The 23,292-nt window shown below is 52.2% G+C and overlaps 1 protein-coding gene across 2 annotated transcripts in view; it reads right to left on the bottom strand.

Moving 5' to 3' along the window:
- Positions 1-23,292, bottom strand: part of DENND1C (DENN domain containing 1C) — a 652,034-nt gene that overhangs the window by 319,241 nt on the left and 309,501 nt on the right. For both annotated transcript variants that reach the window (XM_069604349.1, XM_069604348.1), the window contains exon 4: positions 9,955-10,004. In XM_069604349.1, the coding sequence (XP_069460450.1) occupies positions 9,955-10,004 (50 nt within the window). The remainder of the gene's footprint in view (positions 1-9,954; positions 10,005-23,292) is intronic.

Genomic DNA, 23,292 nt, shown 5'->3' with positions numbered 1-23,292 from the left:
TCTCAGTCACACAGACCTTACAGGTTCAGGCATCTGCCAGCAGGGCTATCCCTCAGGTCACACATACCTTACAGGTTCAGGCATCCTCCAGCATGGCTGTCCCTCGGGTCACACAGACCTTACAGGTTCAGGCATCCACCAGCAGGGCTGTCCCTCGGGTCACACAGACCTTAAAGGTTCAGGCATCAGCCGGCAGGGCTGTCCCTCGGGTCACACAGACCTTACAGGTTCAGGCATCCGCCGGCAGGGCTGTCCCTCGGGTCACACAGACCTTACAGGTTCAGGCATCCGCCGGCAGGGCTGTCCCTCGGGTCACACAGACCTTACAGGTTCAGGCATCCGCCGGCAGGGCTGTCCTTCGGGTCACACAGACCTTACAGGTTCAGGCATCCGCCGGCAGGGCTGTCCCTCGGGTCACACAGACCTTAGAGGTTCAGGCATCCGAAGGCAGGGCTGTCCCTCGGGTCACACAGACCTTAGAGGTTCAGGCATCCGCCAGCAGGGCTGTCCCTCGGGTCACACAGACCTTAGAGGTTCAGGCATCCGCCAGCAGGGCTGTCCCTCGGGTCACACAGACCTTACAGGTTCAGGCATCCTTAAAAGTTTTGGGCATCTGCCAGCAGGGCTGTCCCTCGGGTCACACGTACCTTACAGGTTCAGGCATCCACCAGCAGGGATGTCCCTCGGGTCACACAGACCTTACAGGTTCAGGCATCTGCCAGCAGGGCTGTCCCTCGGGTCACACAGACCTTACAGGTTCAGGCATCTGCCAGCAGGGCTGCCCCCCGGGTCACACAGGCATCTGCCAGCAGGGCTGTCCCTCGGGTCACACCGATTTTACAGGTTCAGGCATCCGCCAGCAGGACTACCCATCGGGTCACAGAGATCTTACAGGGTCAGGCATTCTTACAGGTTCAGGCATCTGCCAGCAGGGCTGTCCCTCGGGTTACACAGACCTTACAGGTTCAGGCATCTGCCAGCAGGGCTGTCCCTCGGGTCACACAGATCTTACAGGTACAGGCATCTTCACAGGTTCAGGCATCCGCCAGCAGGGCTGTCCCTCGGGTCACACAGATCTTACAGGTACAGGTATCATCCTCACAGGTTCAGGCATCCGCCAGCAGGGCTGTCCCTCTGGTCACACAGACCTCACAGGTTCAGGCATCCACCAGCAGGGCTGTCCCTCGGGTCTCACAGATCTTACAGGTACAGGCATCTTCACAGGTTCAGGCATCCGCCAGCAGGGCTGTCCCACGTGTCAAACAGATCTTACAGGTACAGGCATCTTCACAGGTTCAGGCATCCGCCAGCAGGGCTGTCCCTCGGGTCACACAGATCTTACAGGTACAGGCATCATCCTCACAGGTTCAGGCATCCACCAGCAGGGCTGTCCCGCGGGTCACACAGATCTTACAGGTACAGGCATCTTCACAGGTTCAGGCATCTGCCAGCAGGGCTGTCCCTCGGGTCACACAGACCTTACAGGTTCAGGCATCTGCCAGCAGGGCTGTCCCTCGGGTCACACAGACCTTACAGGTTCAGGCATCTGCCAGCAGGGCTATCCCTCGGGTCACACATACCTTACAGGTTCAGGCATCCGCCAGCAGGGCTGTCCCTCGGGTCACACAGACCTTACAGGTTCAGGCATCCACCAGCAGGGCTGCCCCTCGGGTCACACAGATCTTAGAGGTTCAGGCATCCTCCAGCAGGGCTGTCCCTCGGGTCACACAGATCTTAGAGGTTCAGGCATCCGCCAGCAGGGCTGTCACACAGACCTTACAGGTTCAGGCATCCGCCAGCAGGGCTGTCCCTCGGGTCACACAGATCTTACAGGTTCAGGCATCCACCAGCAGGGCTGTCCCTCGGGTCACACAGACCTTACAGGATCAGGCAACCGCCAGCATGGCTGTCCCTCGGGTCACACAGATCTTACAGGATCAGGCATCCGCTAGCAGGGCTGTCCCTCGGGTCACACAGATCTTACAGGTTCAGACATCCGCCAGCAGGACTGTCCCTCGGGTCACACAGATCTTACAGGATCAGGCATCCGCCAGCAGGGCTGTCCCTCGGGTCACACAGATCTTACAGGTTCGGGCATCTGCCAGCAGGAGGGCCTCTCAGTCACACAGACCTTACAGGTTCAGGCATCTGCCGGCAGGGCTATCCCTCGGGTCACACAGACCTTACAGGTTCAGGCATCCGCCGGCAGGGCTGTCCCTCGGGTCACACAGACCTTACAGGTTCAGGCATCAGCCGGCAGGGCTGTCCCTCGGGTCACACAGACCTTACAGGTTCAGGCATCCGCCGGCAGGGCTGTCCCTCGGGTCACACAGACCTTACAGGTTCAGGCATCCGCCGGCAGGGCTGTCCCTCGGGTCACACAGACCTTACAGGTTCAGGCATCCGCCGGCAGGGCTGTCCCTCGGGTCACACAGACCTTACAGGTTCAGGCATCCGCCGGCAGGGCTGTCCCTCGGGTCACACAGACCTTAAAGGTTCAGGCATCAGCCGGCAGGGCTGTCCCTCGGGTCACACAGACCTTACAGGTTCAGGCATCCGCCGGCAGGGCTGTCCCTCGGGTCACACAGACCTTACAGGTTCAGGCATCCGCCGGCAGGGCTGTCCCTCGGGTCACACAGACCTTACAGGTTCAGGCATCCGCCGGCAGGGCTGTCCTTCGGGTCACACAGACCTTACAGGTTCAGGCATCCGCCGGCAGGGCTGTCCCTCGGGTCACACAGATCTTAGAGGTTCAGGCATCCGAAGGCAGGGCTGTCCCTCGGGTCACACAGACCTTAGAGGTTCAGGCATCCGCCAGCAGGGCTGTCCCTCGGGTCACACAGACCTTAGAGGTTCAGGCATCCGCCAGCAGGGCTGTCCCTCGGGTCACACAGACCTTACAGGTTCAGGCATCCTTAAAAGTTTTGGGCATCTGCCAGCAGGGCTGTCCCTCGGGTCACACGTACCTTACAGGTTCAGGCATCCACCAGCAGGGATGTCCCTCGGGTCACACAGACCTTACAGGTTCAGGCATCTGCCAGCAGGGCTGTCCCTCGGGTCACACAGACCTTACAGGTTCAGGCATCTGCCAGCAGGGCTGCCCCCCGGGTCACACAGGCATCTGCCAGCAGGGCTGTCCCTCGGGTCACACCGATTTTACAGGTTCAGGCATCCGCCAGCAGGACTACCCATCGGGTCACAGAGATCTTACAGGGTCAGGCATTCTTACAGGTTCAGGCATCTGCCAGCAGGGCTGTCCCTCGGGTTACACAGACCTTACAGGTTCAGGCATCTGCCAGCAGGGCTGTCCCTCGGGTCACACAGATCTTACAGGTACAGGCATCTTCACAGGTTCAGGCATCCGCCAGCAGGGCTGTCCCTCGGGTCACACAGATCTTACAGGTACAGGTATCATCCTCACAGGTTCAGGCATCCGCCAGCAGGGCTGTCCCTCTGGTCACACAGACCTCACAGGTTCAGGCATCCACCAGCAGGGCTGTCCCTCGGGTCTCACAGATCTTACAGGTACAGGCATCTTCACAGGTTCAGGCATCCGCCAGCAGGGCTGTCCCACGTGTCAAACAGATCTTACAGGTACAGGCATCTTCACAGGTTCAGGCATCCGCCAGCAGGGCTGTCCCTCGGGTCACACAGATCTTACAGGTACAGGCATCATCCTCACAGGTTCAGGCATCCACCAGCAGGGCTGTCCCGCGGGTCACACAGATCTTACAGGTACAGGCATCTTCACAGGTTCAGGCATCTGCCAGCAGGGCTGTCCCTCGGGTCACACAGACCTTACAGGTTCAGGCATCTGCCAGCAGGGCTGTCCCTCGGGTCACACAGACCTTACAGGTTCAGGCATCTGCCAGCAGGGCTATCCCTCGGGTCACACATACCTTACAGGTTCAGGCATCCGCCAGCAGGGCTGTCCCTCGGGTCACACAGACCTTACAGGTTCAGGCATCCACCAGCAGGGCTGCCCCTCGGGTCACACAGATCTTAGAGGTTCAGGCATCCTCCAGCAGGGCTGTCCCTCGGGTCACACAGATCTTAGAGGTTCAGGCATCCGCCAGCAGGGCTGTCACACAGACCTTACAGGTTCAGGCATCCGCCAGCAGGGCTGTCCCTCGGGTCACACAGATCTTACAGGTTCAGGCATCCACCAGCAGGGCTGTCCCTCGGGTCACACAGACCTTACAGGATCAGGCAACCGCCAGCATGGCTGTCCCTCGGGTCACACAGATCTTACAGGATCAGGCATCCGCTAGCAGGGCTGTCCCTCGGGTCACACAGATCTTACAGGTTCAGACATCCGCCAGCAGGACTGTCCCTCGGGTCACACAGATCTTACAGGATCAGGCATCCGCCAGCAGGGCTGTCCCTCGGGTCACACAGATCTTACAGGTTCGGGCATCTGCCAGCAGGAGGGCCTCTCAGTCACACAGACCTTACAGGTTCAGGCATCTGCCGGCAGGGCTATCCCTCGGGTCACACAGACCTTACAGGTTCAGGCATCCGCCGGCAGGGCTGTCCCTCGGGTCACACAGACCTTACAGGTTCAGGCATCAGCCGGCAGGGCTGTCCCTCGGGTCACACAGACCTTACAGGTTCAGGCATCCGCCGGCAGGGCTGTCCCTCGGGTCACACAGACCTTACAGGTTCAGGCATCTGCCGGCAGGGCTGTCCCTCGGGTCACACAGACCTTACAGGTTCAGGCATCCGCCGGCAGGGCTGTCCCTCGGGTCACACAGACCTTACAGGTTCAGGCATCCGCCGGCAGGGCTGTCCCTCGGGTCACACAGACCTTAAAGGTTCAGGCATCAGCCGGCAGGGCTGTCCCTCGGGTCACACAGACCTTACAGGTTCAGGCATCCGCCGGCAGGGCTGTCCCTCGGGTCACACAGACCTTACAGGTTCAGGCATCCGCCGGCAGGGCTGTCCCTCGGGTCACACAGACCTTACAGGTTCAGGCATCCGCCGGCAGGGCTGTCCTTCGGGTCACACAGACCTTACAGGTTCAGGCATCCGAAGGCAGGGCTGTCCCTCGGGTCACACAGATCTTAGAGCTGTCCCTCGGGTCACACAGACCTTACAGGTTCAGGCATCCGCCAGCAAGGCTGTCCCTCGGGTCACACAGATCTTACAGGTTCAGGCATCCTTAAAGTTTTGGGCATCTGCCAGCAGGGCTGTCCCTCGGGTCACACGTACCTTACAGGTTCAGGCATCCACCAGCAGGGCTGTCCCTCGGGTCACACAGACCTTACAGGTTCAGGCATCTGCCAGCAGGGCTGCCCCCCGGGTCACACAGGCATCTGCCAGCAGGGCTGTCCCTCGGGTCACACCGATTTTACAGGTTCAGGCATCCGCCAGCAGGACTACCCATCGGGTCACAGAGATCTTACAGGGTCAGGCATTCTTACAGGTTCAGGCATCTGCCAGCAGGGCTGTCCCTCGGGTTACACAGACCTTACAGGTTCAGGCATCTGCCAGCAGGGCTGTCCCTCGGGTCACACAGATCTTACAGGTACAGGCATCTTCACAGGTTCAGGCATCCGCCAGCAGGGCTGTCCCTCGGGTCACACAGATCTTACAGGTACAGGTATCATCCTCACAGGTTCAGGCATCCGCCAGCAGGGCTGTCCCTCTGGTCACACAGACCTCACAGGTTCAGGCATCCGCCAGCAGGGCTGTCCCTCGGGTCTCACAGATCTTACAGGTACAGGCATCTTCACAGGTTCAGGCATCCGCCAGCAGGGCTGTCCCACGTGTCAAACAGATCTTACAGGTACAGGCATCTTCACAGGTTCAGGCATCCGCCAGCAGGGCTGTCCCTCGGGTCACACAGATCTTACAGGTACAGGCATCATCCTCACAGGTTCAGGCATCCACCAGCAGGGCTGTCCCGCGGGTCACACAGATCTTACAGGTACAGGCATCTTCACAGGTTCAGGCGTCTGCCAGCAGGGCTGTCCCTCGGGTCACACAGACCTTACAGGTTCAGGCATCTGCCAGCAGGGCTGTCCCTCGGGTCACACAGATCTTACAGGTACAGGCATCTTCACAGGTTCAGGCATCCGCCAGCAGAGCTGTCCCACGGGTCACACAGATCTTACAGGTACAGGCATCTTCACAGGTTCAGGCATCCGCCAGCAGGGCTGTCCCTCGGGTCTCACAGATCTTACAGGTACAGGCATCTTCACAGGTTCAGGCATCCGCCAGCAGGGCTGTCCCTCGGGTCACACAGACCTTACAGGTTCAGACATCCACCAGCAGGGCTGTCCCTCGGGTCACACAGATCTTACAGGTTCAGGCACCCTTACAGATTCAGACATCCGCCAACAGGGCTGTCCCTCGGGTCACACAGATCTTACAGGTTCAGGCATCTGCCAGCAGGGCTGTCCCTCGGGTCACACATACCTTACAGGTTTAGGCATCCGCCAGCAGGGCTGTCCCTCGGGTCACACAGATCTTACAGGTACAGGCACCCTTACAGGTTCAGGCATCCGCCAGCAGGGCTGTCCCTCGGGTCACACAGATCTTACAGGTACAGGCACCCTTACAGATTCAGGCATCTGCCAACAGGGCTGTCCCTCGGGTCACACAGATCTTACAGGTTCAGGCATCTGCCAGCAGGGCTGTCCCTCGGGTCACACAGACCTTACAGGTTCAGGCATCTGCCAGCAGGGCTGTCCCTCGGGTTACACAGACCTTACAGGTTCAGGCATCTGCCAGCAGGGCTGTCCCTCGGGTCACACAGATCTTACAGGTACAGGCATCTTCACAGGTTCAGGCATCCGCCAGCAGGGCTGTCCCTCGGGTCACACAGATCTTACAGGTACAGGTATCATCCTCACAGGTTCAGGCATCCGCCAGCAGGGCTGTCCCTCTGGTCACACAGACCTCACAGGTTCAGGCATCCGCCAGCAGGGCTGTCCCTCGGGTCTCACAGATCTTACAGGTACAGGCATCTTCACAGGTTCAGGCATCCGCCAGCAGGGCTGTCCCACGTGTCAAACAGATCTTACAGGTACAGGCATCTTCACAGGTTCAGGCATCCGCCAGCAGGGCTGTCCCTCGGGTCACACAGATCTTACAGGTACAGGCATCATCCTCACAGGTTCAGGCATCCACCAGCAGGGCTGTCCCGCGGGTCACACAGATCTTACAGGTACAGGCATCTTCACAGGTTCAGGCGTCTGCCAGCAGGGCTGTCCCTCGGGTCACACAGACCTTACAGGTTCAGGCATCTGCCAGCAGAGCTGTCCCACGGGTCACACAGATCTTACAGGTACAGGCATCTTCACAGGTTCAGGCATCCGCCAGCAGGGCTGTCCCTCGGGTCTCACAGATCTTACAGGTACAGGCATCTTCACAGGTTCAGGCATCCGCCAGCAGGGCTGTCCCTCGGGTCACACAGACCTTACAGGTTCAGACATCCACCAGCAGGGCTGTCCCTCGGGTCACACAGATCTTACAGGTTCAGGCACCCTTACAGATTCAGACATCCGCCAACAGGGCTGTCCCTCGGGTCACACAGATCTTACAGGTTCAGGCATCTGCCAGCAGGGCTGTCCCTCGGGTCACACATACCTTACAGGTTTAGGCATCCGCCAGCAGGGCTGTCCCTCGGGTCACACAGATCTTACAGGTACAGGCACCCTTACAGGTTCAGGCATCCGCCAGCAGGGCTGTCCCTCGGGTCACACAGATCTTACAGGTACAGGCACCCTTACAGATTCAGGCATCTGCCAACAGGGCTGTCCCTCGGGTCACACAGATCTTACAGGTTCAGGCATCTGCCAGCAGGGCTGTCCCTCGGGTCACACATACTTTACAGGTTTAGGCATCCGCCAGCAGGGCTGTCCTTCGGGTCACACAGACCTTAGAGGTTCAGGCATCCGCCAGCAGGGCTGTCCCTCGGGTCACACAGATCTTACAGGTACAGGCACCCTTACAGGTTCAGGCATCCGCCAGCAGGGCTGTCCCTCGGGTCACACAGATCTTACAGGTACAGGCACCCTTACAGATTCAGGCATCCGCCAACAGGGCTGTCCCTCGGGTCACACAGATCTTACAGGTTCAGGCATCTGCCAGCAGGGCTGTCCCTCGGGTCACACATACCTTACAGGTTTAGGCATCCGCCAGCAGGGCTGTCCCTCGGGTCACACAGACCTTACAGGTTCAGGCATCTGCCAGCAGGGCTGTCCCTCGGGTCACACAGACCTTACAGGTTGAGGCATCTGCCAGCAGGGCTGTCCCTCGGGTCACACAGGCATCTGCCAGCAGGGCTGTCCGTCGGGTCACACAGATCTTACAGGTACAGGCACCTTCACAGGTTCAGGCATCCGCCAGCAGGGCTGTCCCTCGGGTCTCACAGATCTTACAGGTACAGGCATCATCCTCACAGGTTCAGGCATCCACCAGCAGGGCTGTCCCTCAGGTCTCACAGATCTTACAGGTTCAGGCATCCACCAGCAGGACTACCCATCAGGTCACAGAGCTCTTACAGGTTCAGGCATTCTTACAGGTTCAGGCATCTGCCAGCAAGGCTGTCCCTCGGGTCACACAGACCTTACAGGTTCAGGCATCTGCCAGCAGGGCTGTCCCTCGGGTCACACAGATCTTACAGGTACAGGCATCTTCACAGGTTCAGGCATCCGCCAGCAGGGCTGTCCCTCGGGTCACACAGATCTTACAGGTACAGGCATCTTCACAGGTTCAGGCATCCGCCAGCAGGGCTGTCCCTCGGGTCACACAGATCTTACAGGTACAGGCATCTTCACAGGTTCAGGCATCCGCCAGCAGGGCTGTCCCTCGGGTCTCACAGATCTTACAGGTACAGGCATCATCCTCACAGGTTCAGGCATCCACCAGCAGGGCTGTCCCTCGGGTCTCACAGATCTTACAGGTACAGGCATCATCCTCACAGGTTCAGGCATCCGCCAGCAGGGCTGCCCCTCGGGTCACACAGATCTTGCAGGTACAGGCATCTTCACAGGTTCAGGCATCCGCCAGCAGGGCTGTCCCTCGGGTCTCACAGATCTTACAGGTACAGGCATCTTCACAGGTTCAGGCATCCGCCAGCAGGGATGTCCCTCGGGTCACACAGACCTTACAGGTTCAGGCATCCGCCAGCAGGGCTGTCCCTCGGCTCACACAGACCTTACAGGATCAGCCATCGGCCCGCAGGGCTGTCCCTCGGGTCACACCGATCTTACAGGTTCAGGCATCCGCCAGCAGGGCTGTCCCTCGGGTCTCACAGTTCTTACAGGTTCAGGCATCCGCCAGCAGGGCTGTCCCTCGGCTCACACAGACCTTACAGGATCAGCCATCGGCCAGCAGGGCTGTCCCTCGGGTCACACCGATCTTACAGGTTCAGGCATCCGCCAGCAGGGCTGTCCCTCGGGTCACACAGACCTTACAGGTTCAGGCATCCGCCAGCAGGGCAGTCCCTCGGGTCACACAGATCTTACAGGTACAGGCATCTTCACAGGTTCAGGCATCCGCCAGCAGGGCTGTCCCTCGGGTCTCACAGATCTTACAGGTACAGGCATCTTCACAGGTTCAGGTATCCGCCAGCAGGGCTGTCCCTCGGGTCTCACAGATCTTACAGGTTCAGGCATCCGCCAGCAGGGCTGTCCCTCGGCTCACACAGACCTTACAGGATCAGCCATCGGCCAGCAGGGCTGTCCCTCGGGTCACACCGATCTTACAGGTTCAGGCATCCGCCAGCAGGGCTGTCCCTCGGGTCACACAGACCTTACAGGTTCAGGCATCCGCCAGCAGGGCAGTCCCTCGGGTCACACAGATCTTACAGGTTCAGGCATCCTCACAGGTTCAGGCATCCGCCAGCAGGGCTGTCCCTCGCGTCACACAGGCGTTGCATTCTGAAAGAGCAGACTATCAAGGGAACATTCTAGAGACACTGTGGGGTCTTCAGAGAGCGCTTACCTGTCCATGTCAAACGGGAAACAGAACTTCGGAAACTTCTGGATGGAGTCCTAGGGATGGAAGAGCAGAGCATTAGAAAGAGCAGGAATGAGCGACCCCTAGAGGTGGGGCAATGGCGCTGTGGGGGGGCGGGGGCTTTCCTCACGAGGCTCACAGGGGGCGGAGCGGCTTGATGGCGTTGGCCAATGGGCGACTACGTCCTTGGTTGGAAGGTGCAGTGTCAGAGGAATTAATTGACAATAGGGCCAAATGTTAGAGCAGTTCATTAGTCACAGGAACCAATGGAAGAGCAGTTTGTTACTCACGGGGCCCAGTGGTAGAGCAGTTAATTAATCATAGAGCCCAAAGGAAGAGCAGTTCATTAGTCGTATGGTCCAATGGAAGAGAAGTTCATTAGTCGTAGAGCCCAATGGAGGAGCAGTTCATTAGTCGTAGAGCCCAATGGAGGAGCAGTTCATTAGTCATAGAGCCCAATGGAGGAGCAGTCATTAGTAGTAGAGCCCAATGGAGGAGCAGTCATTAGTCGTAGAGCCCAATGGAGGAGCAATTAATTATTCATAAAGGTCCAATGGAGGAGCAATTCATTATTCATAAAGGTCCAATGGAGGAGCAGTTAATTAATCATAGAGCCCAATGGAAGAGCATTTCATTAGTCATAGAGCCCAATGGACGAGCAGTTCATTAGTCATAGAGCCCAATGGAGGAGCAGTTCATTAGTTGTAGAGCCCAATGGAGGAGCAGTTCATTAGTCACAGAACCCAATGGAGGAGCAGTCATTAGTCGTAGAGCCCAATGGAGGAGCAGTCATTAATCATAAAGCCCAATGGAGGAGCAGTTCATTAGTCATAGAGCCCAATGGAGGAGCAGTCATTAGTCGTAGAGCCCAATGGAGGAGCAGTCATTAGTCGTAGAGCCCAATGGAGGAGCAGTTCATTAGTCGTAGAGCCCAATGGAGGAGCAATTAATTATTCATAAAGGTCCAATGGAGGAGCAATTCATTATTCATAAAGGTCCAATGGAGGAGCAGTTAATTAATCACAGAGCCCAATGGAAGAGCATTTCATTAGTCATAGAGCCCAATGGAGGAGCAGTTCATTAGTCATAGAGCCCAATGGAGGAGCAGTTCATTAGTCGTAGAGCCCAATGGAGGAGCAGTTCATTAGTCGTAGAGCCCAATGGAGGAGCAGTTCATTAGTCATAGAGCACAATGGAGGAGCAGTTCATTAGTCATATGGTCCAATGGAGGAGCAGTTCATTAGTCATAGAGCCCAATGGAGGAGCAGTTCATTAGTCGTAGATCCCAATGGAGGAGCAGTCATTAGTCATAGAGCCCAATGGAGGAGCAGTTCATTAGTCGTAGAGCCCAATGGAGGAGCAGTTCATTAGTCATAGAGCCCAATTGAGGAGCAGTTCATTAGTCGTAGAGCCCAATGGAGTAGCAGTTCATTAGTCATATGGCCCAATGGAGGAGCAGTTCATTAGTCGTAGAGCCCAATGGAGGAGCAGTTCATTAGTCGTAGAGCCCAATGGAGGAGCAGTTCATTAGTCATATAGCCCAATGGAGGGGCAGCCATGAGTCATAGAGCCCAATGGAGGAGCAGTTCATTAGTCGTAGAGCCCAATGGAGGAGCAGTTCATTAGTCATATAGCCCAATGGAGGGGCAGTCATGAGTCATAGAGCCCAATGGAGGAGCAGTTCATTAGTCGTAGAGCCCAATGGAGGAGCAGTTAAGTCATAGAGCCCAATGGAGGAGCAGTTCATTGGTCGTAGAGCCCAATGGAGGAGCAGTCATTAGTCACAGAGCCCAATGGAGGAGCAGTTCATTAGTCGTAGAGCCCAATGGAGGAGCAGTTCATTAGATGTAGAGCCCAATGGAGGAGCAGTTCATTAGTCATAGAGCCCAATGGAGGAGCAGTTCATTAGTCATAGAACCCAATGGAGGAGCAGTTCATTAGTCATAGAGCCCAATGGAGGAGCAGTCATTAGTCGTAGAGCCCAATGGAGGAGCAGTCATTAGTCGCAGAGCCCAATGGAGGAGCAGTTCATTAGTCGTAGAGCCCAATGGAGGAGCAGTCATTAGTCGTAGAGCCCAATGGAGGAGCAGTCATTAGTCATAGAGCCCAATGGAGGAGTAGTTCATTAGTCGTAGAGCCCAATGGAGGAGCAATTAATTATTCATAAAGGTCCAATGGAGGAGCAATTCATTATTCATAAAGGTCCAATGGAGGAGCAGTTAATTAATCATAGAGCCCAATGGAAGAGCATTTCATTAGTCATAGAGCCCAATGGACGAGCAGTTCATTAGTCATAGAGGCCAATGGAGGAGCAGTTCATAAGTCGTAGATAGAGCCCAATGGAGGAGCAGTCATTAGTCGTAGAGCCCAATGGAGGAGCAGTCATTAGTCATAGAGCCCAATGGAGGAGCAGTTCATTAGTCATAGAGCCCAATGGAGGAGCAGTCATTAGTCGTAGAGCCCAATGGAGGAGCAGTCATTAGTCGTAGAGCCCAATGGAGGAGCAATTAATTATTCTTAAAGGTCCACTGGAGGAGCAATTCATTATTCATAAAGGTCCAATGGAAGAGCAGTTAATTAATCATAGAGCCCAATGGAAGAGCAGTTCATTAGTCATAGAGCCCAATGGAGGAGCAGTTCATTAGTCATAGAGCCCAATGGAGGAGCAGTTCGTTAGTCGTAGAGCCCAATGGAGGAGCAGTTCATTAGTCATAGAGCCCAATGGAGGAGCAGTTCATTAGTCGTAGAGCCCAATGGAGGAGCAGTCATTAGTCATAGAGCCCAATGGAGGAGCAGTTCATTAGTCGTAGAGCCCAATGGAGGAGCAGTTCATTAGTCATAGAGCCCACTGGAGGAGCAATTCATTATTCATAAAGGTCCAATGTAGGAGCAGTTAATTAATCATAGAGCCCAATGGAAGAGCAATTCATTATTCATAAAGGTCCAATGGAAGAGCAGTTAATTAATCATAGAGCCCAATGGAAGAGCAGTTCATTAGTCATAGAGCCCAATGGAGGAGCAGTTCATTAGTCATAGAGCCCATTGGAGGAGCAGTTTGTTAGTCGTAGAGCCCAATGGAGGAGCAGTTCATTAGTCATAGAGCCCAATGGAGGAGCAGTTCATTAGTCATAGAGCCCAATGGAGGAGCAGTTCATTAGTCATAGAGCCCAATGGAGGAGCAGTTCATTAGTCGTAGAGCCCAATGGAGGAGCAGTTCATTAGTCATAGAGCCCAATGGAGGAGCAATTCATTATTCATAAAGGTCCAATGGAGGAGCAGTTAATTAATCATAGAGCCCAATGGAAGAGCATTTCATTAGTCATAGAGCCCAATGGAGGAGCAGTTCATTAGTCGTAGAGCCCAAAGGAGGACCAGTTCATTAGTCGTAGAGCCCAATGGAGGAGCAGTTCATTAGTCATAGAGCCCAATGGAGGAGCAATTCATTATTCATAAAGGTCCAATGGAGGAGCAGTTAATTAATCATAGAGCCCAATCGAAGAGCATTTCATTAGTCATAGAGCCCAATGGAGGAGCAGTTCATTAGTCGTAGAGCCCAATGGAGGAGCAGTTCATTAGTCGTAGAGCCCAATGGAGGAGCAGTTCATTAGTCATAGAGCCCAATGGAGGAGCAGTTCATTAGTCGTAGAGCCCAATGGAGGAGCAGTCATTAGTCATACAGCCCAATGGAGGAGCAGTTCATTAGTCGTAGAGCCCAATGGAGGAGCAGTTCATTAGTCGTAGAGCACAATGGAGGAGCAATTAATTATTCATAAAGGTCCAATGGAGGAGCAATTCATTATTCATAAAGGCCCAATGGAGGAGCAGTTCATTAGTCATAGAGCCCAATGGAGGAGCAGTTCATTAGTCGTAGAGCCCAATGGAGGAGCAGTTCATTAGTCATACAGCCCAATGGAGGAGCAGTTCATTAGTCATAGAGCCCAATGGAGGAGCAGTTCATTAGTCGTAGAGCCCAATGGAGGAGCAGTTCATTAGTCATAGAGCCCAATGGAGGAGCAGTTCATTAATCGTAGAGCCCATTGGAGGAGCAGTTCATTAGTCATAGAGCCCAATGGAGTAGCAGTTCATTAGTCATATGGCCCAATGGAGGAGCAGTTCATTAGTCGCAGAGCCCAATGGAGGAGCAGTTCATTAGTCGTAGGGCCCAATGGAGGAGCAGTTCATTAGTCGTAGAGCCCAATGGAGGGGCAGTCATGAGTCATAGAGCACAATGGAGGAGCAGTTCATTAGTCGTAGAGCCCAATGGAGGAGCAGTTCATTAATCGTAGAGCCCAATGGAGGAGCAGTTCATTAGTCGTAGAGCCCAATGGAGGAGCAGTTCATTAGTCATATAGCCCAATGGAGGGGCAGTCATGAGTCATAGAGCCCAATGGAGGAGCAGTTCATTAGTCATAGAGCCCAATGGAGGAGCAGTTCATTAGTCGTAGAGCCCAATGGAGGAGCAGTCATTAGTCATACAGCCCAATGGAGGAGCAGTTCATTAGTCATGGAGCCCAATGGAGGAGCAGTTCATTAGTCATAGAGCCCAATGGAGGAGCAGTTCATTAGTCGTAGAGCCCAATGGAGGAGCAGTTCATTAGTCATATAGCCCAATGGAGGAGCAGTTCATTAGCCATAGAGCCCAATGGAGGAGCAGTCATTAGTCGTAGAGCCCAATGGAGGAGCAGTCATTAGTCATAGAGCCCAATGGAGGAGCAGTTCATTAGTCATAGAGCCCAATGGAGGAGCAGTTCATTAGTCGTAGAGCCCAATGGAGGAGCAGTTCATTAGTCATAGAGCCCAATGGAGTAGCAGTTCATTAGTCATATGGCCCAATGGAGGAGCAGTTCATTAGTCGCAGAGCCCAATGGAGGAGCAGTTCATTAGTCGTAGGGCCCAATGGAGGAGCAGTTCATTAGTCGTAGAGCCCAATGGAGGGGCAGTCATGAGTCATAGAGCACAATGGAGGAGCAGTTCATTAGTCGTAGAGCCCAATGGAGGAGCAGTTCATTAATCGTAGAGCCCAATGGAGGAGCAGTTCATTAGTCGTAGAGCCCAATGGAGGAGCAGTTCATTAGTCATATAGCCCAATGGAGGGGCAGTCATGAGTCATAGAGCCCAATGGAGGAGCAGTTCATTAGTCATAGAGCCCAATGGAGGAGCAGTTCATTAGTCGTAGAGCCCAATGGAGGAGCAGTCATTAGTCATACAGCCCAATGGAGGAGCAGTTCATTAGTCATGGAGCCCAATGGAGGAGCAGTTCATTAGTCATAGAGCCCAATGGAGGAGCAGTTCATTAGTCGTAGAGCCCAATGGAGGAGCAGTTCATTAGTCATATAGCCCAATGGAGGAGCAGTTCATTAGCCATAGAGCCCAATGGAGGAGCAGTCATTAGTCGTAGAGCCCAATGGAGGAGCAGTCATTAGTCATAGAGCCCAATGGAGGAGCAGTTCATTAGTCATAGAGCCCAATGGAGGAGCAGTTCATTAGTCGTAGAGCCCAATGGAGGAGCAATTAATTATTCATAAAGGTCCAATGGAGGAGCAATTCATTATTCATAAAGGTCCAATGGAGGAGCAGTTAATTAATCATAGAGCCCAATTGGAAGAGCATTTCATTAGTCATAGAGCCCAATGGAGGAGCAGTTCATTAGTCGTAGAGCCCAATGGAGGAGCAGTTCATTAGTCATAGAGCCAAATGGAGGTGCAGTTCATTAGTCATAGAGCCCAATGGAGGAGCAGTTCATTAGTCATAGAGCCCAATGGAGGAGCAGTTCAGTAGTCATAGAGCCCAATGGAGGAGCAGTCATTAGTCGTAGAGCCCAATGGAGGAGCAGTTCATTAGTCGTAAAGCCCAATGGAGGAGCAATTAATTATTCATAAAGATCCAATGGAGGAGCAATTCATTAGTCATAGAGCCCAATGGAGGAGCAGTTAATTAATCATAGAGCCCAATGGAAGAGCAGTTCATTAGTCGTAGAGCCCAATGGAGGATCGGTTCATTAGTCATAGAGCCCAATGGAGGAGCAGTTCATTAGTCATAGAGCACAATGGAGGAGCAGTTCATTAGTCATAGAGCCCAATGGAGGAGCAGTTCATTAGTCGTAGAGCCCAATGGAGGAGCAGTTCATTAGTCGTAGAGCCCAATGGAGGAGCAGTTCATTAGTCATAGAGCCCAATGGAGGAGCAGGTCATTAGTCATAGAGCCCAATGGAGGAGTAGTTCATTAGTCATAGAGCCCAATGGAGGAGCAGTTCATTAGTCGTAGAGCCCAATGGAGGAGCAGTTCATTAGTCATAGAGCCCAATGGAGGAGCAGTTCATTAGTCATAGAGCCCAATGGAGGAGCAGTTCATTAGTCATATAGCCCAATGGAGGGGCAGTCATTAGTCATAGAGCCCAATGGAGGAGCAGTTCATTAGTCGTAGAGCCCAATGGAGGAGCAGTTCATCAGTCGTAGAGCCCAATGGAGGAGCAGTCATTAGTCGTAGAGCCCAATGGAGGAGCAGTTCATTAGTCATAGAGCCCAATGGAGGAGCAGTCATTTGTCATAGAGCCCAATGGAGGAGCAGGTCATTAGTCATAGAGCCCAATGGAGGAGCAGTTCATTAGTCGTAGAACCCAATGGAGGAGCAGTTCATTAGTCGTAGAGCCCAATGGAGGAGCAGTCATTAGTCATACAGCCCAATGGAGGAGCAGTTCATTAGTCGTAGAGCCCAATGGAGGAGCAGTTCATTAGTCACAGAACCCAATGGAGGAGCAGTCATTAGTCGTAGAGCCCAATGGAGGAGCAGTCATTAATCATAAAGCCCAATGGAGGAGCAGTTCATTAGTCATAGAGCCCAATGGAGGAGCAGTCATTAGTCGTAGAGCCGAATGGAGGAGCAGTCATTAGTCGTAGAGCCCAATGGAGGAGCAGTTCATTAGTCGTAGAGCCCAATGGAGGAGCAATTAATTATTCATAAAGGTCCAATGGAGGAGCAATTCATTATTCATAAAGGTCCAGAGCATTTCATTAGTCATAGAGCCCAATGGAGGAGCAGTTCATTAGTCATAGAGCCCAATGGAGGAGCAGTTCATTAGTCGTAGAGCCCAATGGAGGAGCAGTTCATTAGTCGTAGAGCCCAATGGAGGAGCAGTTCATTAGTCATAGAGCACAATGGAGGAGCAGTTCATTAGTCATATGGTCCAATGGAGGAGCAGTTCATTAGTCATAGAGCCCAATGGAGGAGCAGTTCATTAGTCGTAGATCCCAATGGAGGAGCAGTCATTAGTCATAGAGCCCAATGGAGGAGCAGTTCATTAGTCGTAGAGCCCAATGGAGGAGCAGTTCATTAGTCATAGAGCCCAATTGAGGAGCAGTTCATTAGTCGTAGAGCCCAATGGAGTAGCAGTTCATTAGTCATATGGCCCAATGGAGGAGCAGTTCATTAGTCGTAGAGCCCAATGGAGGAGCAGTTCATTAGTCGTAGAGCCCAATGGAGGAGCAGTTCATTAGTCATATAGCCCAATGGAGGGGCAGCCATGAGTCATAGAGCCCAATGGAGGAGCAGTTCATTAGTCGTAGAGCCCAATGGAGGAGCAGTTCATTAGTCATATAGCCCAATGGAGGGGCAGTCATGAGTCATAGAGCCCAATGGAGGAGCAGTTCATTAGTCGTAGAGCCCAATGGAGGAGCAGTTAAGTCATAGAGCCCAATGGAGGAGCAGTTCATTGGTCGTAGAGCCCAATGGAGGAGCAGTCATTAGTCACAGAGCCCAATGGAGGAGCAGTTCATTAGTCGTAGAGCCCAATGGAGGAGCAGTTCATTAGATGTAGAGCCCAATGGAGGAGCAGTTCATTAGTCATAGAGCCCAATGGAGGAGCAGTTCATTAGTCATAGAACCCAATGGAGGAGCAGTTCATTAGTCATAGAGCCCAATGGAGGAGCATTCATTAGTCGTAGAGCCCAATGGAGGAGCAGTCATTAGTCGCAGAGCCCAATGGAGGAGCAGTTCATTAGTCGTAGAGCCCAATGGAGGAGCAGTCATTAGTCTTAGAGCCCAATGGAGGAGCAGTCATTAGTCATAGAGCCCAATGGAGGAGTAGTTCATTAGTCGTAGAGCCCAATGGAGGAGCAATTAATTATTCATAAAGGTCCAATGGAGGAGCAATTCATTATTCATAAAGGTCCAATGGAGGAGCAGTTAATTAATCATAGAGCCCAATGGAAGAGCATTTCATTAGTCATAGAGCCCAATGGACGAGCAGTTCATTAGTCATAGAGGCCAATGGAGGAGCAGTTCATAAGTCGTAGAGCCCAATGGAGGAGCAGTCATTAGTCGTAGAGCCCAATGGAGGAGCAGTCATTAGTCATAGAGCCCAATGGAGGAGCAGTTCATTAGTCATAGAGCCCAATGGAGGAGCAGTCATTAGTCGTAGAGCCCAATGGAGGAGCAGTCATTAGTCGTAGAGCCCAATGGAGGAGCAATTAATTATTCATAAAGGTCCACTGGAGGAGCAATTCATTATTCATAAAGGTCCAATGGAAGAGCAGTTAATTAATCATAGAGCCCAATGGAAGAGCAGTTCATTAGTCATAGAGCCCAATGGAGGAGCAGTTCATTAGTCATAGAGCCCAATGGAGGAGCAGTTCGTTAGTCGTAGAGCCCAATGGAGGAGCAGTTCATTAGTCATAGAGCCCAATGGAGGAGCAGTTCATTAGTCGTAGAGCCCAATGGAGGAGCAGTCATTAGTCATAGAGCCCAATGGAGGAGCAGTTCATTAGTCGTAGAGCCCAATGGAGGAGCAGTTCATTAGTCATAGAGCCCACTGGAGGAGCAATTCATTATTCATAAAGGTCCAATGTAGGAGCAGTTAATTAATCATAGAGCCCAATGGAAGAGCAATTCATTATTCATAAAGGTCCAATGGAAGAGCAGTTAATTAATCATAGAGCCCAATGGAAGAGCAGTTCATTAGTCATAGAGCCCAATGGAGGAGCAGTTCATTAGTCATAGAGCCCATTGGAGGAGCAGTTTGTTAGTCGTAGAGCCCAATGGAGGAGCAGTTCATTAGTCATAGAGCCCAATGGAGGAGCAGTTCATTAGTCATAGAGCCCAATGGAGGAGCAGTTCATTAGTCATAGAGCCCAATGGAGGAGCAGTTCATTAGTCGTAGAGCCCAATGGAGGAGCAGTTCATTAGTCATAGAGCCCAATGGAGGAGCAATTCATTATTCATAAAGGTCCAATGGAGGAGCAGTTAATTAATCATAGAGCCCAATGGAAGAGCATTTCATTAGTCATAGAGCCCAATGGAGGAGCAGTTCATTAGTCGTAGAGCCCAAAGGAGGACCAGTTCATTAGTCGTAGAGCCCAATGGAGGAGCAGTTCATTAGTCATAGAGCCCAATGGAGGAGCAATTCATTATTCATAAAGGTCCAATGGAGGAGCAGTTAATTAATCATAGAGCCCAATCGAAGAGCATTTCATTAGTCATAGAGCCCAATGGAGGAGCAGTTCATTAGTCGTAGAGCCCAATGGAGGAGCAGTTCATTAGTCGTAGAGCCCAATGGAGGAGCAGTTCATTAGTCATAGAGCCCAATGGAGGAGCAGTTCATTAGTCGTAGAGCCCAATGGAGGAGCAGTCATTAGTCATACAGCCCAATGGAGGAGCAGTTCATTAGTCGTAGAGCCCAATGGAGGAGCAGTTCATTAGTCGTAGAGCACAATGGAGGAGCAATTAATTATTCATAAAGGTCCAATGGAGGAGCAATTCATTATTCATAAAGGTCCAATGGAGGAGCAGTTAATTAATCATAGAGCCCAATGGAAGAGCAGTTCATTAGTCATAGAGCCCAATGGAGGAGCAGTTCATTAGTCATAGAGCCCAATGGAGGAGCAGTTCATTAGTCGTAGAGCCCAATGGAGGAGCAGTTCATTAGTCATAGAGCCCAATGGAGGAGCAGTTCATTAGTCGTAGAGCCCAATGGAGGAGCAGTTCATTAGTCATACAGCCCAATGGAGGAGCAGTTCATTAGTCATAGAGCCCAATGGAGGAGCAGTCATTAGTCGTAGAGCCCAATGGTGGAGCAGTCATTAGTCATAGAGCCCAATGGAGGAGCAGTTCATTAGTCGTAGAGCCCAATGGAGGAGCAGTTCATTAGTCATAGAGCCCAATGGAGGAGCAGTTCATTAATCGTAGAGCCCATTGGAGGAGCAGTTCATTAGTCATAGAGCCCAATGGAGTAGCAGTTCATTAGTCATATGGCCCAATGGAGGAGCAGTTCATTAGTCGCAGAGCCCAATGGAGGAGCAGTTCATTAGTCGTAGAGCCCAATGGAGGAGCAGTTCATTAGTCGTAGAGCCCAATGGAGGGGCAGTCATGAGTCATAGAGCACAATGGAGGAGCAGTTCATTAGTCGTAGAGCCCAATGGAGGAGCAGTTCATTAATCGTAGAGCCCAATGGAGGAGCAGTTCATTAGTCGTAGAGCCCAATGGAGGAGCAGTTCATTAGTCATATAGCCCAATGGAGGGGCAGTCATGAGTCATAGAGCCCAATGGAGGAGCAGTTCATTAGTCATAGAGCCCAATGGAGGAGCAGTTCATTAGTCGTAGAGCCCAATGGAGGAGCAGTCATTAGTCATACAGCCCAATGGAGGAGCAGTTCATTAGTCATGGAGCCCAATGGAGGAGCAGTTCATTAGTCATAGAGCCCAATGGAGGAGCAGTTCATTAGTCGTAGAGCCCAATGGAGGAGCAGTTCATTAGTCATATAGCCCAATGGAGGAGCAGTCATTAGTCGTAGAGCCCAATGGAGGAGCAGTCATTAGTCATAGAGCCCAATGGAGGAGCAGTTCATTAGTCATAGAGCCCAATGGAGGAGCAGTTCATTAGTCGTAGAGCCCAATGGAGGAGCAATTAATTATTCATAAAGGTCCAATGGAGGAGCAATTCATTATTCATAAAGGTCCAATGGAGGAGCAGTTAATTAATCATAGAGCCCAATTGGAAGAGCATTTCATTAGTCATAGAGCCCAATGGAGGAGCAGTTCATTAGTCGTAGAGCCCAATGGAGGAGCAGTTCATTAGTCATAGAGCCAAATGGAGGTGCAGTTCATTAGTCATAGAGCCCAATGGAGGAGCAGTTCATTAGTCATAGAGCCCAATGGAGGAGCAGTTCAGTAGTCATAGAACCCAATGGAGGAGCAGTCATTAGTCGTAGAGCCCAATGGAGGAGCAGTTCATTAGTCGTAGAGCCCAATGGAGGAGCAATTAATTATTCATAAAGATCCAATGGAGGAGCAATTCATTAGTCATAGAGCCCAATGGAGGAGCAGTTAATTAATCATAGAGCCCAATGGAAGAGCAGTTCATTAGTCGTAGAGCCCAATGGAGGATCGGTTCATTAGTCATAGAGCCCAATGGAGGAGCAGTTCATTAGTCATAGAGCACAATGGAGGAGCAGTTCATTAGTCATAGAGCCCAATGGAGGAGCAGTTCATTAGTCGTAGAGCCCAATGGAGGAGCAGTTCATTAGTCGTAGAGCCCAATGGAGGAGCAGTTCATTAGTCATAGAGCCCAATGGAGGAGCAGTTCATTAGTCGTAGAGCCCAATGGAGGAGCAGTTCATTAGTCATAGAGCCCAATGGAGGAGCAGTTCATTAGTCATAGAGCCCAATGGAGGAGCAGTTCATTAGTCATATAGCCCAATGGAGGGGCAGTCATTAGTCATAGAGCCCAATGGAGGAGCAGTTCATTAGTCGTAGAGCCCAATGGAGGAGCAGTTCATCAGTCGTAGAGCCCAATGGAGGAGCAGTCATTAGTCGTAGAGCCCAATGGAGGAGCAGTTCATTAGTCATAGAGCCCAATGGAGGAGCAGTCATTTGTCATAGAGCCCAATGGAGGAGCAGGTCATTAGTCATAGAGCCCAATGGAGGAGCAGTTCATTAGTCGTAGAACCCAATGGAGGAGCAGTTCATTAGTCGTAGAGCCCAATGGAGGAGCAGTCATTAGTCATACAGCCCAATGGAGGAGCAGTTCATTAGTCGTAGAGCCCAATGGAGGAGCAGTTCATTAGTCGTAGAGCCCAATGGAGGAGCAATTAATTATTCATAAAGGTCCAATGGAGGAGCAATTCATTATTCATAAAGGTCCAATGGAGGAGCAGTTAATTAATCATAGAGCCCAATGGAAGAGCAGTTCATTAGTCATAGAGCCCAATGGAGGAGCAGTTCATTAGTCATAGAGCCCAATGGAGGAGCAGTTCATTAGTCGTAGAGCCCAATGGAGGAGCAGTTCATTAGTCATAGAGCCCAATGGAGGAGCAGTTCATTAGTCGTAGACCCCAATGGAGGAGCAGTTCATTAGTCATACAGCCCAATGGAGGAGCAGTTCATTAGTCATAGAGCCCAATGGAGGAGCAGTCATTAGTCGTAGAGCCCAATGGTGGAGCAGTCATTAGTCATAGAGCCCAATGGAGGAGCAGTTCATTAGTCGTAGAGCCCAATGGAGGAGCAGTTCATTAGTCATAGAGCCCAATGGAGGAGCAGTTCATTAATCGTAGAGCCCATTGGAGGAGCAGTTCATTAGTCATAGAGCCCAATGGAGGAGCAGTTCATTAGTCGTAGAGCCCAATGGAGTAGCAGTTCATTAGTCATATGGCCCAATGGAGGAGCAGTTCATTAGTCGCAGAGCCCAATGGAGGAGCAGTTCATTAGTCGTAGAGCCCAATGGAGGAGCAGTTCATTAGTCGTAGAGCCCAATGGAGGGGCAGTCATGAGTCATAGAGCACAATGGAGGAGCAGTTCATTAGTCGTAGAGCCCAATGGAGGAGCAGTTCATTAATCGTAGAGCCCAATGGAGGAGCAGTTCATTAGTCGTAGAGCCCAATGGAGGAGCAGTTCATTAGTCATATAGCCCAATGGAGGGGCAGTCATGAGTCATAGAGCCCAATGGAGGAGCAGTTCATTAGTCATACAGCCCAATGGAGGAGCAGTTCATTAGTCGTAGAGCCCAATGGAGGAGCAGTCATTAGTCATACAGCCCAATGGAGGAGCAGTTCATTAGTCAAGGAGCCCAATGGAGGAGCAGTTCATTAGTCATAGAGCCCAATGGAGGAGCAGTTCATTAGTCGTAGAGCCCAATGGAGGAGCAGTTCATTAGTCATAGAGCCCAATGGAGGAGCAGTTCATTAGCCATAGAGCCCAATGGAGGAGCAGTCATTAGTCGTAGAGCCCAATGGAGGAGCAGTCATTAGTCATATAGCCCAATGGAGGAGCAGTTCTTTAGTCATAGAGCCCAATGGAGGAGCAGTTCATTAGTCGTAGAGCCCAATGGAGGAGCAAT

This window comes from Ambystoma mexicanum, chromosome 3q, assembly GCF_040938575.1.
Source record: "Ambystoma mexicanum isolate Mex_15411 chromosome 3q, UKY_AmexF1_1, whole genome shotgun sequence".
NCBI classification, from domain to species: domain Eukaryota; kingdom Metazoa; phylum Chordata; class Amphibia; order Caudata; family Ambystomatidae; genus Ambystoma; species Ambystoma mexicanum.
The sequence above is the reverse complement of the archived record's forward strand: the minus strand, read 5'-3'. Positions and strand labels throughout refer to the sequence as shown.